At 40.6% G+C, this 19,367-nt stretch overlaps 1 protein-coding gene across 5 annotated transcripts in view; it reads left to right on the top strand.

The window, feature by feature from the left end:
- mpp7a (membrane protein, palmitoylated 7a (MAGUK p55 subfamily member 7)) overlaps nucleotides 1-19,367 on the top strand; it is a 371,884-nt gene that overhangs the window by 220,409 nt on the left and 132,108 nt on the right. For all 5 annotated transcript variants that reach the window (XM_039753886.1, XM_039753882.1, XM_039753883.1 and 2 more), the window contains exon 4: nucleotides 4,954-5,031. In XM_039753886.1, the coding sequence (XP_039609820.1) occupies nucleotides 4,954-5,031 (78 nt within the window). The remainder of the gene's footprint in view (nucleotides 1-4,953; nucleotides 5,032-19,367) is intronic.

The following is a 19,367-nucleotide window of genomic DNA, read 5'->3' on the forward strand; positions in this document are numbered from 1 at the left end:
GTGATACAGTCCCACCAATATGGACTACAATCTCAAAGGAATGTTTCCGAGATCTTGTCGCACCTATGCCACAAAGAACTGTGGTTGTTTCAAGGGCAAAGGGAGTCCCTATCCAGTTTTAGAGTGTTCCTAAGGTTTTGTTCAGTGAGTGTATATTCGTAGTGGTGAGCTCTGGATTATTCGGTGGTAGTCCATGAATCTACATGAGTAAGTTGATCACCTGCTCGTTGAAGCATCTAGGATATGCACCACTAGGAGGCATATTTTATTCACGATTATTTATTTATTATTTTTCAATTTTCTCTGTTTAGTTATACACGTCTCTCCATGTACGCTTTTTGTTGATATCAAATGAAGTTTAGGGTTAGCTAATAATTAAGATGAATCTAGGCTGGACTTGTCACCAATGAATGAGTCGGGGTTCGGCAGGTCTTTAAATTGAATCAATACATGACACATGCGGCAAGTGATTCTTGAGTGGAGTATTTCTTTAAACACTGAAAAGATCTGCATATTTGTCTGAAATTTGTTGAAAATCTTTAATTTTGCGGAGTTCCTAATCAGGGATCCGGAGTTGGTTGGTCATGTGGTGGGTGCAGTAATGTGCTGTATCAACGCAAGCTCCTAACCTTCTCTCCTCCTCCTCCTCCTCCTCCTTTTATAGAAGAAAATGTATTTTTAACTGTTCCCTAACATTTCCTTTTCTATGTTTACAATGTAGGCCTCATTGCCCAATTCCAGTTTTTTGCTCAGATTGGATTTGCCTATCTTGAAGATTTCCATTCTTAAGTACAAGTGACCTGTATCTAACTGTAATGTGAATGCATCTGTCCCCTTAAATGGCACACATGCTCACATCAGTACGCTTGTTCATGAATCTTCTGTGTCACCAACAACAAAAAACTTTACATTTATGTTATTAAAACTGACAAAGTGAATATGATTTTAGCTAGTTTATGCGTCGCATTTTGCTCTTTAGGGCAGCATACTATTTGTCAGGTGAACCTGATTAGACCGAGAAAGTAAAGAAAAGCCAGACAGCTAGATTTTACTGTTTTCACAGCTATTGCTAGCACTACTGCACCAAGAGATGTGTGGATATCATAAGAGAGCCAGCAATAGTGGGATCTTGATTGTTGTCACAGGTGTAGCTCTCCTCCATTGTTGTTTTTCCATTTTTGCCCTTGCGTGTAGGCTAAAAAAAAACACATGAAATTCTGACCTGACTGTTCTCGTTCATGTTGTGCTTTCACGAATCGGATACGTATCCCATCAGGTGACGCATATAAAAGTAACTCAAATCTCATATGAAAAGATCGGATTTCGGTGTCCACATAGTTCAGAACACATCAGATTTGTACCACATTAAGGCAAAAAAAGAAAAATCGGATTTATGTCTCTTCATCCTGTTAATGTGACCGTAGCTAGCCTTTGTGCCTTCATTATAAATCTTGAAAACATTTTCTGTATACATATTGCGATAAAGAATACCATGAGACTTGATAAAGGTTTGGGGCAACCACCTGTATAATTTATCCTGGCTGCAGAAGTTGAAATTGTTGAACAGAGATGTTCACATGACTGAGTCCAAAAGAGAGCTCACTTAAGGTAAAGAAAGATGGCAGCTTAAAAGGCCCGCTCAGAAAGTGACGTCATCTTTAGGCCCAGAACCGGAAGTGATGTCTGCGGGACCAGAAGTGACGTCATCTCTGGACCTGGGAGCAGAAGTGGCGCCACCTCTGGGGCCGGAGCCGGAAGTGATGTCATTGAGGGTGCTAGAACCTGGCAGAATTACCTGGGAAGTAACTGAGAAAGACCGTCGACACACTTCGCCACCCCCTGGTCGGTGGTGGTATTACAATTACTCATGCCCTTTAGCTGCCTCCTACGTGCACGTGTGTGACAATATACATTATAAAAATGAATTATTTGTTTAGTTATGTTCACTGGTTTTCCATAAAAGTAAACTGTTCCTTAAATCACATCTGTAAGAATTATCAGCTTGCCATAGATATTATTTTTCAGAACATCTTATTTACTGTAAATTGGTCAGACCTCATTTAATATGTTCATTGACCTATCTAATTTTGAAAGAAAATCTATATACAGTGACAACATTTTCATTTTTCCCCTTTAAAACCAAGACTTTTTCAATGTGATTTTTAACCTACTGTATGTATATGCATCTACTTTGACATAAAAAGGAAAGCTCAGAAATGCTGAAAATTAAATAAAAAATCAATGAATAATCATTCTCGCCCAGTTTAAAATGAGTTCTAAGCAGTCGCTTTTCAAGGCATCCAAAATTCTAACTGGCCTTCACCTCTGTTTAACAGTAATGACTTTAATTGTTTCAATGTAAGAAATGTTATGCTGAGTGTCATTTATGCCTGGGTAGTTAGTTCACCATAAGCCTAAAGCATCAGACATTAGGTCATAATTTTGCTGGTGCAGGTCTCACCTCACTGTATGACCCGACCATGTCATTTACACTGCCGGTGGTAACTTGTATAAACCAAATGTAAAACATTTTAGTGTACCCTGTTTTCGTAAGTCACCAAGCTTCAAGAGTTTTGCCAAATATGCACATGAATAATAAGTACAAAAGAAAATGGCAGCTATGGGAAGCAAGCAGACTTTAATAGATTTACAGGAGAAAGCTCAGGAGGACCAGACGTTATAAAACATTTCAGAGATGTTAAGTATCATTTAATATACAGTCAATAAAATTATCAAGAGGTGGTAGCCATATGGTACCCCAGGACTTGATCTAAATTGAATAATCCAGGCGAGGACCAATTAGAATAGCAATCAAGAATCCACTTGTAGTTTTGAAGGCTTGATTTCCATATGATTCTCAAAGCAGTATTCTAAGCTCTCTATAGAAGGTGATAGAAAGTAACGTGTCATAAAAAACAGTGGGGATATGACCTAAATAACCTCAATGTTAGTAGTACTGCACATTATAACATGCAAAAAGTCTTATTTATACATTGTGCATTCCTACTAAACATGATGGAGGCAGCATTCTGTTTTGGGAACACTTCTCACTAGAAGGGACCATGAAAAAGAGCCAGATTGATGAATTAAAAAGAGATTTACATTTTGGCATTAACAAACAACTAGGGCAATGATATAGTGGTTAAGGAACATAAAGGCAAATATATACTTGCACAGGACCACATTGCCTCATTGTCATCAATTACTAATTTTTTTTTTTGTTTGTTTTTCTGTATTCAGAGCCCAGCAGTTATTACTCACTGACGCAGTTTATTATGAACATTACAGAACAAACTTCATTGTGTGTGTTCACCTGGCATCTGCCTAGGGATGGTTCTTCACTTGTGCTCAAAGCTTACTGGGATTGGCCACAGCTTCCCTGTGACCTTGCTCAGAAGAAGCAGGAAGAAAATGGATAGATGAGTGGAAAACTATAGTTACCGTTTTTATTCGTGTACCAAGTGTCCTCGTGTAAGATACGCACCCTAATTTTTACAAAGAAAATTGCGAAAATCGTTTTTCCCCGTGTACAATGCGCGTTGTGATTGTATAGGAAGCGTTTAGAGAGAGAGTGCAAGCGCGAGAGAGAGAGTGCGAGCACGAACAAGTGAACAAGAGAGAAAGAGAGAGTGCGCGAGTGCGCGAACAAGTAAACGAGAGAGAGAGCGCGTGTGTGTGTGTGAGCAGGTGAAAGAACGCGCAAGGAAGCGAGCGAGCGAGAAAGAACGCGCAAGGAAGCGAAGCGAGCGAAGAACGCGCAAGGAAGCGAAGCGAAGAAAAAAAACGCGCAGGAAGCGAAGAAGCGAGAGAGAAAGAACGCGCAAGGAAGCGAGCGAGCGAGAAAGAACGCGCAAGGAAGCGAGCGAGCGAGAGAGAAAGAACGTGCAAGGAAGCAACCAAGAGTGAGCAAGCGAGCCCAAGCAGAAGAAGTAAACAATACAGAATTATATTTCCTCATGTATGACGCACAACTGATTTTCTAATGCTAATTTTCGGGGTAAAAATGTGCGTGTGGTACACGTGTAAATGCGGTAAGTATCATCTGTAATAGAGTTAAGGCTGATAGGTTTTCTAGCTATATCTCCTGTCAGAGGTGCCAGGGGCGATGCCCCGGCCGGGACGCCATGAAGGACCGGAAGAGGGCGTGTGCCCACCTTGGATCACGTGGGGGCCGCCACCCTGGTTGCTTTGGGGGCCATGGGCACAGAGCTTTACCCTGTAGAGGCCCGTGGTCGCCGCCAGGGAGCACCCCAATGCCTTTGGAGCCCGGGACCTCAGCACTTCCGCCACACCAGGAAGTGCTGGGGGGAAGAAGAACAGGGACACCCGGAGTGTTTCCGGGGATGCAGCCGGCACTTCCGCCACACAGGGGCGTGTCAGTGGGTGATTGCCGGAACCCACCTGGAGCACATCCGGGTGATAATAAAAGGAGCCGCCTCCCTTCATTCGAGGCGAGAGTCGGGAGTGGAGTGGACTGAGCTTGCTGGAGGAGGCAAGGAGGCGGCCTGAAGAGGAAAGTGAAGGCATTGTTGTGAGGCCAGGACTTAGGGGACTTTGGGGTTTGTGGTGCACTTTTGAACTGTATATATTTGTAAATAAATGTGTTTTTGGGTGAAATGAATGTGTCCGCCTGTCTGTGTCTGGGCCAGTCTCCACACTCCCCATAGCGGCATTCATATACTGTATATAATAAATCAGTATCTGCACCTTATTATTGCTTGTATTAGTTGCTTGACTGTGTAACATTTTATTTTGAAAAGGTATTTCAAAATGGGAACACCTTGACTAAAAGTGATTCATGTTGTGAGTTGTGAGTGTAGTTTTTTGCCCTCTGTCCGATCAATTATATCAGTCATTTTGAGCTAAATTGTTTATTACTGTAAATGATTTATTTCTTAAACTATAAAGATAATGCATAGATTGTAATTATTCCTGTTTATGCTTAATTTACAGATACATGAGAAGCTCCAGCAGTATGAGATGCAAAATCCGTCTCCTGTCATCCACACTGCCACTACCTTAGCTGATGATGTAAGTCTACATTGGTGAGATCCTTTGGCACAATTAAACTTTTGCCTCATTGTTCCTGGAACTCTCATTTAACTAGAGGTCATGCACCCAACTGCATTTTGTCTTGTTTGTATTCTTTTTAAACCTACTGTATGTCAAAACACAAGATAATTATTGCTTCAATATGCTTCTATAACAAGGTCAGGAGCAGGCAGTTTATTTTGGAGAAGCTCAAATCAATAAAATATCAAGGTAAATATACAACACAGCAATATGAGTTATTCTCATTCCCAAACAGCACACAAGCGGTCTGTTAAGCAGGAACACTGAGGTATAGTAATCAAATTAGTGTAAAAAACTTTCTGGTCAAGATCCTACCTTAGTACATCACACAGATGTAAGTACAATTATGATGGCTGGTTTGTCCCAGTCCTAAAATACCTAATGTGTTAAGATGGAGTGAGTGTGAATGGAGATTGTCCAGATCCCACTGGTTTCAATCTGTAAAATTAGATGGGAATTGCGTTGTTTAGATTTAGATGAAGTCTGTCTCAGTGTTTATTTTCTTTATGAGTAGATATTATTTAATTTTTGCATAGGTATCTCAGAAGATTTCCGAATATGCAGCCTATAGCTGAGTGCAGTGATGCACTCTGTCCATACTTAATATACGAAGGCATTCATTGCCATTAGGTAGGCAGAGGGTGCTGAGAAGGGAGAGTGTGTGTGTTTTAGTATTTTTGTATTCATGTATGTGTCAGCTGGAAATCTAACTCATGTTTTTTCATTCAATTCAGTTTCCACCACTTATCCAAGACTGGGTCATGGGGGCAACAGTCTTAACAGTGATGCCCATTCGTCCCTTTACCGAGCCAAACTTGCCAACTTATACTGTGGGATCCTAAGGCGTTCTCAGGCCATCTGGGAGATATAATAGTCGCAGTGAGCCCTGGGTCTTCCTAGGGGTCTCCTTCCATAAAACCTCCTCAGGGAGATGTCCAAGAGGCATCTGTATTTCTGTAGTGACATCTGTTGATGACTAACTAAACCACCTCAATTGGCTCCTCTTAATGCTCTGAGCCTCTCTCAGATGTCACCGCTTCTCACCCTGTCTCTAAGGGAATGCTCAGCCACTCTGCAGAGAAAACTCATTTTGGTCACTTGTACCTGCAATCTCATTCTTTCAGTCATTACACAAAACTCTTGAACATGGGTGAGGGTAGAGATGTAGACTGACTAGTAAATCGAGAGCTTCACCTTCTGATTCAGGCCCTTCTTCACCGTTATAGATCTCCATTCTGTTTATTGATCTTGCCATTCCTTTTCTCTTCACTCTTGAACAAGATCCCAAGGTATTTAAACTCCTCTACTTGAGGCAGTAACTCACTTCATATTTATGTCAAAAAAACAATATAGCCATGTTGTGTATTACTGTTAACTAGAGAATCTTTCTTTTATGGACAGTTGTAATTAAAACATTACATTTTATACTGTTTTAAATATAAATAGTTTGTACCGTATTGCAACCATGAGATCAAGAAATTATAGATCATGGCAGGTGAATCACATTTTGACTCCATAAGTGAGGATATCCTGCACACGGTGTCACTAATGGGAGTTATACAGAATGTTTGAATAATTATTGGATTTGCATCTTTCAATGGATGGTTAAAAAGACAGGGATTAAGAATTTGTATTTATTTATTTTTTTGTTTTGTTTGTTCTGGGGAAAAACATAAAGACATTTCATTTAATGCAGTATTTCTCAACCTTTCTGTTGTGGTGACAGACTTTTTCCCCATGTAAGTGTCTAGTCGACCCGCTTTATGAATTGGTTGCAATCATCAGGTGGTGAAGGGGTGTTGTTTGCCCCCTTGGTGAAACGAGAGCGATTGTCAGAGTTGCTACTTCTGTCCTCCTAAGTGACTAGAGCAAGAACACGGGGCAAAGATTTGATCGAGTTCAAGCGACGGAGCTTGAACTGTTTACTATTATAAACAATAGCAACTTGCTACCCACCGGTGGCAGCTTGTGACCCTTTGGTTGAGAAGCACTGATTTAATGTATTGTTTTTTTCGTAAAGTGTTTCTCCTTTTTACATTGTCTGTAATTACATGTTAGGTTAATTCAGAAGTGATGCATTGATTAAAGCTAGTTGTCCAGAAATGCATCAGCTTTATCCTTTTACTTCGAAAAATTGATTTCTGAGATAAAAAGAAAGTATTGCTGAAAAGCACTATATACAGTAACAAGAACATCAAATGTGGACATAGATTATACATTTTTCATATCACAATTCTCTTATAATTACCAATTTAAGTTTGTTAGCCATTTTATGCCAGTTTTAATTTCAGGTAACTCGATTTTTTAGATTTAATGTTAACTCATTCTGTTTTGACAAATGTCAGTATATTGCAATATAGAATAAACAAGGTGAATTACACGTAATATTTTAAAATAATTGTGTTTGAGCAATGTTTACCTAGCTACTTGTTATTTTCATATTTCAAAAGTTTTTTCATATTTGTTGAAATGTGCAATTATACACCATTAGAAGTGATTTTAAACTTGTAGTTCATATGGTTAGTTAGAAAAAATAAATGTAATCCCACTGCAGTTGTGTTGTATATTCTGACTGGGAGCAGTTACTGTTGCATAGTCGTGTTCCATGGAGAAAGAACCCAGTGTGCTGTTTTCCATCAGTGTAGGCTCAAGGATTCAAGAATTTAATAAAAATAGTGCCTGTTTATACAGCAAATGTCGAAGGCACTTTACAGCACATCATAAAACCACATGAAATACAAAACATGCTAAAAGACAAAAGTCAACATAAAATTACATAAAACAGAGCAAGATATTAAAATGTATAATGAATGAAATACCTAAGCAAAATTAAAAACTTGCTGACGTAATAAAGTCTTAAGTCTTGATCTGAACATGTCTATGCACTGCAGCTGCCTAATGCTGAATGAGATTGAATTCCAAAGTTTATAAGCATAACAGCTGAAGTCTCGATCCCCAGTGGTTTTATGCATTCTATTTTGGAACCACAAGAAGATGAGCACCAGCAGAGCGAAGAGCTGAGTTTGGCACGGAATGAAGACCGTTAAACTCTTCCACATTAACTCAGAGATGTGTATTTGCCCTTTCAAAAGAAGATTCCCATGTCAGTAGGACACCAGAGTTGTTGCAGATAAAAAAGGGTCAGCACAGCATCAATCTTAATGCAACATGTGAGCTTTATGTGCTTCCTTGATTTTAAGCATTAGCTACAAACATACGCAGTGCCAAAGGGTACAGCAAAATGTACTACTTTGTGTCTTTTGATAGTTTCGATCCATTTTCTCCTTTAAGCTTTATCAGTCAGAACGCTGTGAAAAACCAGATAAGGTTGTTTCGAATTTGAGCACAGAAGGATATTACAGAAGCTGTTGTTTTGCGATTCTGGCATTGGTTTCAGTAACCAGAAGAAAATTTACCCATTGAGTCCTCCCAGGAAAAAAATGAAAAAAAAAACCAAAACCAGAATTGTGAAAAGGGCAAACTGATGATTTTAAATTTGGCCCTGTGTGTGTGTGTGTGTGTGCATGAGCAAGCGCCAGCTGGCCCTCTGATAGACTGCCTGGTTCCTGCATTGCTCCCATAATAATGATAATAATATGATGATAGTAATACATTTTATTTATTTAGCACCTTTTGCCATGCTGGAGGTGCTCTATAATTTCATTTTCCCAGATGACCTTGAAATAGATAAAAAGCCGGTTTGTCTGTGTAGTTATGCTGGGTTAATGATTGAAGTAATTTTTAAATTGCAGATTTCCTTCTCTAGCTTACAAGTTTCAGTTTTTTTATATCTAATGGAATCTAAGTCTCTGCTGCTCATTTATTTATGTATTAATGTTAGTAATCTCATTACAACTAGGTAGGCATAGTATCAACAATTCTCAGCTCAACATCAGTCTTAATACAGTGTGTACGCTTTATATACTCATTTGGTTTGAAGCATTAGCTACAAACATACATAGTTGTACAGTGTACAACAAAATTCAATTTGTGCTTTTTCCATACATTTTGTTCCATATAAGATCAATTCAAATATAAGCACCCATCCCCATCTGAATTTAGAAAGCCATATGAACAAAATGCCCAACATTAATCCCTCCTGTATGCTAAATCAGTTAAATGCATAACTGAAGCTCATTTGTTTATGTTAATATAACATTAATGAATAATTGCATACTTCATTAAAAAAAAAACCTGGGACCATTTCTTTGTACTTTTGTAATCTGAAAGAAAAATGAGAACTAATTTTCCAAGTTATCGATGACAAAAAGTGCTTTCATCCAAGTAAGCAAAGTAAGATGATGAACAAACAGTGTAGTGTAAAATATCTTCCTATATAATACGCTACCGTGGCTGTTCGTTTGTCTGTCCAGGATATTAAATCACCTGTAGATCGCAAACCGTTTGACCTATTGAACTGAAATTTGGTACACATATACTATGTGACATCTACTATCCGCTCTCTCGGTGATGATTGACCTCCAGTGTTATTCCTCTTTTTATTTTTATTTTATTTTATTGTAATATTAACCCTCGGCAGCAGCCAACAGAGCGGCTGTGTGGCACATGCATACGGGCGCCATTCTCATTCCCTATCACCTTTGCCGTCACTTCCGCTACCTCGTAATCTCTTTAATCATTCTTGGGGCGAATTGAAGACTAAAGTGCCAGCGTAAGTGAAAAATTAAGGAAAACATACTAAGTAATTGCAGCACAAACACCGACTTAAATCAGTTTTAACATGAAAAGATGCCGACGAAAGAAGAGCAGAAGCGGGCCGCTAGGGTGGAGAAAAGAAGAGCTGCTCAGGAAGCAGCAAGCGCATCAACCTCTGAGCAAACAAATGATAAACGTACAGAGAAAGAGGATGAAAACTAGGAATGCTCAAGTCGAGTGTATTCACTGCATATTATGGAGCAGTCCACCGTTATTGGTATTACAATAACTGCAGACACTAGTGAGCAAAAATGTTTTGCATCAATTTTTTGGCCACTTAATCTTCTGACCTTCAAACCAGGAACTCTTCTATATTAAGGTGTGGTGCTGATACTATATCATTCTTTTAATTGCTTCACTTTTTAATTTGGTTACATTTTTCCTAACTTAAACTATGTGTCCAGAGCAAAAGGCCTTCACCTTCTGACACTATTGGAACTTGTTAGCTCTAGGAGGGAACTGACCTGTGAGAGGCATTGGCAAACCTGTTGTAGTACATCTTTCAGGTACCATCCTGTTTGTGACAAAGCTTTTTTGCTTTCTACAGAATGCTTTAATCTTTGGGGTCTTTGTTATCTGATATCCGAACACATTGTCTCTCAAAACAGACAACTTTCACTGTTGCTGCAACATTACCAGTAACTCTCAACCTTGGTGGAAATGTGTATTCTATTTCTCCTTCTTACGACATTCCCACCTGGCTGTAAGTAGCGAGCAAGCAATATCCAGAGAAAAAAACCCCATGTCTGATCACAAAACAGCTCCTAAAAATTAGCCCAAATTGAAAACAATGGGAAGAGAAGTGACACGTCTTTAATTGAGGCTTTTTTATATATACAATGAGACTATATTTAGTTTTTATTTATTGTATTGTTGATTTACCAAAAGTCATGACCACCCTACTGTAATATGATAATTTTCTTAATTCCAAAGAACAGCACCTAAAGAGCTTTAGTTTCATATTTACCACTGAATATTAGAAAAGACAGTCCGGAACTCCTTGGAGAACACTTGAATTGTCAGTCCAGTCATTTTTTTGGGCATAAAACAGCCTGAAAAATTATGCAAGAGAACTAAAGATCGGTTATTTTTAGGCAGTTGACAGGGCAAGATAAATGAGTGAATAAAGTTTTAAAGAGTGAGAAGTAAATAAAAGGAAAAAGCAAGTTCTGAACTACCTGTTTAAGTTGAGCTGGGGTGATTTATGGAGAGCAGGACTTTCCAGCCTATCATCTTGCCCAGTGAAATAAACTGTTAAATTAATCTTTTGTGATTGAATGGTTAATTTCCTGTATCCGTTTATTCTGGGGTTTTTTTTCCCCTCATCATGCCACACCTGAAAAATAAAATGCATTTGTACTTGCTGACTGTTACTTTTATTTACTGTTCATTTCTATTCTTTTGAAATCCAAATTTTTGTTTTGTTGCCTACACACCTCTATTGGTTAAATTAGATAAACGTCATTAATCTCATGGGGGAAGTCAGATGCATACAGCAACAGAAACATAAAAAACAAGGATACAGACTCGCAGGACAAGTAATACAGCTAATCAATCCATCAGTAAATAAATGTATATTATGCAAATATTTTAAAATGAACTTTTAAAATGAGTATATCAGGGGGAAGCAGTGAATTACCTGATAGCAGTGGGTAGAAAAGACCCCCAGAGGCGCTTATTAGCACACCATGGACAAATGAGCCTGTGGTTAACAGTGCTCCAAGACAGCGCCTCCTAGAGCAGGTGGAGGGGATTTTTCATGATGACATCCAATTTTCACACTATCCTTTTTTCAAGTGTGCCCAGAGTTTCCCCTGTGATGATGCAGGCTTTCCTGAAGTGTGTCTTTTGAGCTCAAGTTGCTCCCACAGGAGACGGCAGCGTAGAACACCACTCTGGCTACTATGGATTGGTAGAACATTTCCAGAAGCTTGCTGCACACATTGAAAGACCTGAGACTCCTTAAGAAGTATGGCCTGCTCTGGCCCTTCTTGTTGAGCACCACTGGGTTGCCCGAGCAGTCCAGTTTGTTGATTATGTGAACCCCCAGTATCTGTAGCTCTGTACCACTTCCAAGTCCTCCTTCTGAATGGTGACTGGTCTCAGAGGCTCCTTGGCACACCACAAGTCCACCACCAGCTCTTTTGTCTTGTGTAAACCATTGGATTCCCACAAGCTGGAAGAGGAGTAATGATCTTTATGCTGGTACTGCTTGTTTTAGTTTTAGTTCCTCCTGTTCTTCCTTTGGATTAAATGTCAGTAGTGTATCACTATACAGTAATTATGATAAAAAAAAACAAAACTGAAAAGTCACAATTATTAGGTTCCTCTGTTATTTCGAAGACTTATATTTTCACAAAATTCAAACAGATTTTAATCATTTCACTTGGCTATTGCAGATATAAATTTAAAACTAAACAATGTTCAGAATTACCTGTAATATTTTTTCCTTTGAAAATTTGAAAACAAAAAGTGAAAATTAATTTATTTTACAATGTAGTATTCATTTTTCATCTATTCTGTTGCATGATTAGTGTGTCTCATTGTATCATAGAAGTATAACATCAACAGTTTCACTACGGTAGTAGAGATTTTGTGATGTCAGATGCTACTGCTCTGTCCAAATTGGTTTCCTGCCTTGCACGCACTGTTGCCAATTTAGGTTCTGACTCTCTATGAACCTGAAGTGAATTAAGCAGGTTCACGTAGTCAGTGGATGAGTGGAAGGATCAGTTTTTCAAGTTTTGACCCTTGGCTTACTGAGCCGTTAATATAGACATTTTACAACTCTCTTTCTCAATATTCTGTCTATCAACCATAGTATATATCCATCCATCCATCCTCTTCCGCTTATCCGGGGTTGGGTCGCGGGGGCAGCAGCTTAAGCAGAGAGGCCCAGACTTCCCTCTTCTCGGCCACTTCTTCCAGCTCTTCCGGGAGAAGCTCATATGCTTCCCAGGCCAGCCGGGAGACATAGTCTCTCCAGCGTGTCCTGGGTCTTCCCCGGGGCCTCCTCCCATTTGGACGTGCCCGGAACACCTCACCAGGGAGGCATCCTGATCAGATGCCCGAGCCACCTCATCTGACTCCTGTCGATGCGGAGGAGCAGCGGCTCTATTCTGAGCCCCTCCCGGATGACTGAGCTTCTCACCCTATCTTTAAGGGAAAGCCCAGACACCCTGCGGAGGAAACTCATTTCAGCCGCTTGTATTCGCGATCTCGTTCTTTCGGTCACTACCCATAGCTCATGACCATAGGTGAGGGTAGGAGCGTAGATCGACTGGTAAATTGAGAGTTTTGCCTTACGGCTCAGCTCCTTTTTCACCATGACAGACCAATGCAGAGCCCGCATCACTGCGAATGCCGCACCGATCCGCCTGTTTATCTCATGGTCCATTCTTCCCTCGCTCGTGAACAAGACCCCGAGATACTTGAACTCCTCCACTTGGAGCAGGATCTCTTCCCCCAACCCTGAGAGGGCACTCCACCCTTTTCCGGCTGAGGACCATGGTCTTGGACTTGGAGGTGCTGATTTTCATCCCAGCCGCTTCACACTCAGCTGCGAACGGATCCAGAGAGAGCTGAAGATCACAACCTTATGAAGCAAACAGGACAACATCATCTGCAAAAGCAGTGTCCCAATCCTGAGTCCACCAAACCGGACCCCTTCAACACCCTGGCTGCGCATAGAAATTCTGTCCATAAAAGTTATGAACAGAATCGGTGCCAAAGGGCAGCCCTGGCGGAGTCCTCTCACTGGAAACGGGCTCGACTTACTGCCGGCAATGCGGACCAAGCTGTGACACCGGTTGTACAGAGACCGAACAGCTCTTATCAGGGGGTCCGGTACCTCATACTCCCAGAGCACCCCCCACAGGATTCCCCGAGGGACACGGTCGAACGCCTTTTCCAAGTCCCATAGTATATAATGAAAGAAAGTTAGAATCATCTTGGATCACGCTGCGACCACTTCTTTGAACAGCAGTCAAACCATTTTTTATCAGCATGGTAGTGAACTTCTTACATTTGTTTTCAATGTTTACAGTTTGGTATGCATCTGATCTGATAGTAAATCCCTGCTGTATTGAGAAATGCAAAACAACCCTCAGTGTTCCCCATACATTATATATGGTTCAGAACAAAAGACAGATTTCAATTGTGCCAGAGCCTTATTCAGACTGATTTCCAAAAGGACGTTGTACAGTAAGGTTTAGGAGTGTGTTAACCAGAAGTGGCACCAGAGATGGAAGAACTGTCATTTATCCTTTCTGCAGAAGTGGAAAGAGAAAAGTCATTAGGCAACAGCATCACCCTCTTGTTTGGAATATAACAGGCACTAAATGAGCCGTGAGGTTGTCTCCCAGACACACTGTAACATCATCTCGAAAAAAGGAACTGTTAACTTGACCATCATGTGAGCCCAAAGTGTCATGGGCACTTTTGTTTTCTTTTTTGACAGAAAGAAGTCTTTGAGCTGCTTTAAACACTTTCTCAGTTATAGCCCTTTTTTCTTATTACCTCATTAACACTCCAAGTTGGCTACCTCCACTCTGACCTTTCCATAGTCTTCATGGTTTTTCTACTGTAGAACTCTGACAGCATTGTAAAGTGCTCCTTTTATCCACTTCTTGAATTCATCTGTGGACGCCAGGTGGCAAAAGCTCCTGCTTGCTGGTATACACCCAAGCATATTGTCAATCCAACCTTTCATCATCAGTCAAGTATCGGTGACAAACGGATGCTGAGTTAAGAGCAGAAGCCTTTCATTTGAAAGGAGAGAAGTCTATTTAGCCAGAGCTACATTTCTTATCTTGAAACAAAAAGGAACTATTGGTTAAACTATTTTTTAATATCCATAGGTATTTTTACCAATAGGTATTCTTTTGAGTTGAATGCAAGAATCTTGACCAGTGAATAAGCAGGGAAAACGTGTGTCTTCAGTTCAGAAGTGAGACTCTGTGTGAAGGGGCTTCCAGTTTATGGACTAGAACATAAAAAATTTGAGAAAGGAGAAAAGGCCATTCAGTCCATCAAGCCCATTTGTTTAGTTATTAGCCAAGCTGTCCCAATATCTCATCCAGATGTCTAAGTCTGTGCTTCAACTCCATGTCTTGGTAATTTTTCCCAAAGTCCCACAACTCTTTGAAAGAAGTCCTCCCTGGCTTCAGTTTTAAATGCACTTTCTCTTACCTTCCAAAGATGTCCTTGATTACCCATGATTCACCCTTAATCTGAAAGAATGATGCTGGATCTACTTTATCACTGCCTTTAAGGATTTTAAAGACCTGGATTAAGTCCCCATGCAGCCTCCTCTGCTCTAAAACCAGTTTAATTCTCTGAGTCTATCAGAGGGTGTAGTAACACAGTCTTTTCCAACTCTATTTTAAGACAGACAGAGAGTTTTTAAGTAATCAACAGAAGTTGGGACACCTGTACAAATTGTTTGCTTCAAATTGCATGGTTTACTGTGGAACATCTATATCCTAATAGTTATTCCCCGAAGAAGGCCCATTTTAAACCTCATGCAGTTTACTGCTTATCTTTTCACCATTTTAGGTCATAAATTTGATGAAAAACTTTTCACCAGTAGTGTAATTAGAAAAAATATTGAAACTTGAAATGGCATTATGACAGTCAGTGTCTTGCCAGTTATGTAGTATTTAGCAAAAACTGAAAGGCAAATAGGTCTTCCTACCTGTAGTAACATTTATTTTAGTCCGTCAGTCGTTAATGTTCATTTTCCCATCTGATTTGCATTTAGGCCATTTGACTCTAAAAGGTCAGGTCTTGAATTAGGAGCAGTTTCTGTGAAATTTGCACAACCAACATTATAGGGAACATTGAGCATTCTGAAGGCCTAGTCACTTGTTGGCCAAAACAGAATGTCAGGATGTGCAGAGGACGTGAAAAAAACCAAAGTGATCTTTCTACGATTGCCAAACATTAGCAAACAAGTCGATAGCATACTTGTTACTGAAAAATAAAATTCAACGATATAGAGCCAATAGTGAAACCGTTTCTTATTATGTGGAGCAAATTACAACTTCCGGATACAAAGATGAAGTATTAAACAAGAAATTGATACTCATCATCTATGCTTGTGTTGCTTAACCTAGCTTCGTAGTTTAGGATCAGAATCATTATACTAATGTTCTGAAAATAATTTTTATTTTTGTTGTGGTTTCTCCATTCTCATCTTCCCCAGCAGATGAGGCTATTATGCCATAATGCTTGAAGAACCACGTAGCTTTGTGATACTTATAATAAGTTCCATCTCCAAGACAGCGCCCCTAGAGCAGATGGAGGGATTTTTCATGATGACGTCCAATTTTCACACTATCCTTTTTCAAGTGTGCCCAGAGTTTCCTGTGATGATGCAGGCTTTCCTGAAGTGTGTCTTTTGAGCTCAAGTTGCTCCCACAGGAGACGGCAGCGTAGAACACCACTCTGGCTACTATGGATTGGTAGAACATTTCCAGAAGCTTGCTGCACACATTGAAAGACCTGAGACTCCTTAAGAAGTATGGCCTGCTCTGGCCCTTCTTGTTGAGCACCACTGGGTTGCCCGAGCAGTCCAGTTTGTTGATTATGTGAACCCCCAGTATCTGTAGCTCTGTACCACTTCCAAGTCCTCCTTCTGAATGGTGACTGGTCTCAGAGGCTCCTTGGCACACCACAAGTCCACCACCAGCTCTTTTGTCTTGTGTAAACCATTGGATTCCCACAAGCTGGAAGAGGAGTAATGATCTTTATGCTGGTACTGCTTGTTTTAGTTTTAGTTCCTCCTGTTCTTCCTTTGGATTAAATGTCAGTAGTGTATCACTATACAGTAATTATGATAAAAAAAAACAAAACTGAAAAGTCACAATTATTAGGTTCCTCTGTTATTTCGAAGACTTATATTTTCACAAAATTCAAACAGATTTTAATCATTTCACTTGGCTATTGCAGATATAAATTTAAAACTAAACAATGTTCAGAATTACCTGTAATATTTTTTCCTTTGAAAATTTGAAAACAAAAAGTGAAAATTAATTTATTTTACAATGTAGTATTCATTTTTCATCTATTCTGTTGCATGATTAGTGTGTCTCATTGTATCATAGAAGTATAACATCAACAGTTTCACTACGGTAGTAGAGATTTTGTGATGTCAGATGCTACTGCTCTGTCCAAATTGGTTTCCTGCCTTGCACGCACTGTTGCCAATTTAGGTTCTGACTCTCTATGAACCTGAAGTGAATTAAGCAGGTTCACGTAGTCAGTGGATGAGTGGAAGGATCAGTTTTTCAAGTTTTGACCCTTGGCTTACTGAGCCGTTAATATAGACATTTTACAACTCTCTTTCTCAATATTCTGTCTATCAACCATAGTATATATCCATCCATCCATCCTCTTCCGCTTATCCGGGGTTGGGTCGCGGGGGCAGCAGCTTAAGCAGAGAGGCCCAGACTTCCCTCTTCTCGGCCACTTCTTCCAGCTCTTCCGGAGAAGCCCATATGCTTCCCAGGCCAGCCGGGAGACATAGTCTCCAGCGTGTCCTGGGTCTTCCCGGGCCTCCTCCCATTTGGACGCGCCCGAACACCACCAGGGAGGCATCCTGATCAGATGCCCGAGCCACCTCATCTGACTCCTGTCGATGCGGAGGAGCAGCGGCTCTATTCTGAGCCCCTCCCGGATGACTGAGCTTCTCACCCTATCTTTAAGGGAAAGCCCAGACACCCTGCGGAGGAAACTCATTTCAGCCGCTTGTATTCGCGATCTCGTTCTTTCGGTTACTACCCATAGCTCATGACCATAGGTGAGGGTAGGAGCGTAGATCGACTGGTAAATTGAGAGTTTTGCCTTACGGCTCAGCTCCTTTTTCACCATGACAGACCAATGCAGAGCCCGCATCACTGCGAATGCCGCACCGATCCGCCTGTTTATCTCATGGTCCATTCTTCCCTCGCTCGTGAACAAGACCCCGAGATACTTGAACTCCTCCACTTGGAGCAGGATCTCTTCCCCCAACCCTGAGAGGGCACTCCACCCTTTTCCGGCTGAGGACCATGGTCTTGGACTTGGAGGTGCTGATTTTCATCCCAGCCGCTTCACACTCAGCTGCGAACGGATCCAGAGAGAGCTGAAGATCACAACCTTATGAAGCAAACAGGACAACATCATCTGCAAAAAGCAGTGTCCCAATCCTGAGTCCACCAAACCGGACCCCTTCAACACCCTGGCTGCGCATAGAAATTCTGTCCATAAAAGTTATGAACAGAATCGGTGCCAAAGGGCAGCCCTGGCGGAGTCCTCTCACTGGAAACGGGCTCGACTTACTGCCGGCAATGCGGACCAAGCTGTGACACCGGTTGTACAGAGACCGAACAGCTCTTATCAGGGGGTCCGGTACCTCATACTCCCAGAGCACCCCCCACAGGATTCCCCGAGGACACGGTCGAACGCCTTTTCCAAGTCCCATAGTATATAATGAAAGAAAGTTAGAATCATCTTGGATCACGCTGCGACCACTTCTTTGAACAGCAGTCAAACCATTTTTTATCAGCATGGTAGTGAACTTCTTACATTTGTTTTCAATGTTTACAGTTTGGTATGCATCTGATCTGATAGTAAATCCCTGCTGTATTGAGAAATGCAAAACAACCCTCAGTGTTCCCCATACATTATATATGGTTCAGAACAAAAGACAGATTTCAATTGTGCCAGAGCCTTATTCAGACTGATTTCCAAAAGGACGTTGTACAGTAAGGTTTAGGAGTGTGTTAACCAGAAGTGGCACCAGAGATGGAAGAACTGTCATTTATCCTTTCTGCAGAAGTGGAAAGAGAAAAGTCATTAGGCAACAGCATCACCCTCTTGTTTGGAATATAACAGGCACTAAATGAGCCGTGAGGTTGTCTCCCAGACACACTGTAACATCATCTCAAAAAGGAACTGTTAACTTGACCATCATGTGAGCCCAAAGTGTCATGGGCACTTTTGTTTTCTTTTTTGACAGAAAGAAGTCTTTGAGCTGCTTTAAACACTTTCTCAGTTATAGCCCTTTTTTCTTATTACCTCATTAACACTCCAAGTTGGCTACCTCCACTCTGACCTTTCCATAGTCTTCATGGTTTTTCTACTGTAGAACTCTGACAGCATTGTAAAGTGCTCCTTTTATCCACTTCTTGAATTCATCTGTGGACGCCAGGTGGCAAAAGCTCCTGCTTGCTGGTATACACCCAAGCATATTGTCAATCCAACCTTTCATCATCAGTCAAGTATCGGTGACAAACGGATGCTGAGTTAAGAGCAGAAGCCTTTCATTTGAAAGGAGAGAAGTCTATTTAGCCAGAGCTACATTTCTTATCTTGAAACAAAAAGGAACTATTGGTTAAACTATTTTTTAATATCCATAGGTATTTTTTACCAATAGGTATTCTTTTGAGTTGAATGCAAGAATCTTGACCAGTGAATAAGCAGGGAAAACGTGTGTCTTCAGTTCAGAAGTGAGACTCTGTGTGAAGGGGCTTCCAGTTTATGGACTAGAACATAAAAAATTTGAGAAAGGAGAAAAGGCCATTCAGTCCATCAAG

Source organism: Polypterus senegalus, chromosome 5, assembly GCF_016835505.1.
Source record: "Polypterus senegalus isolate Bchr_013 chromosome 5, ASM1683550v1, whole genome shotgun sequence".
NCBI classification, from domain to species: domain Eukaryota; kingdom Metazoa; phylum Chordata; class Cladistia; order Polypteriformes; family Polypteridae; genus Polypterus; species Polypterus senegalus.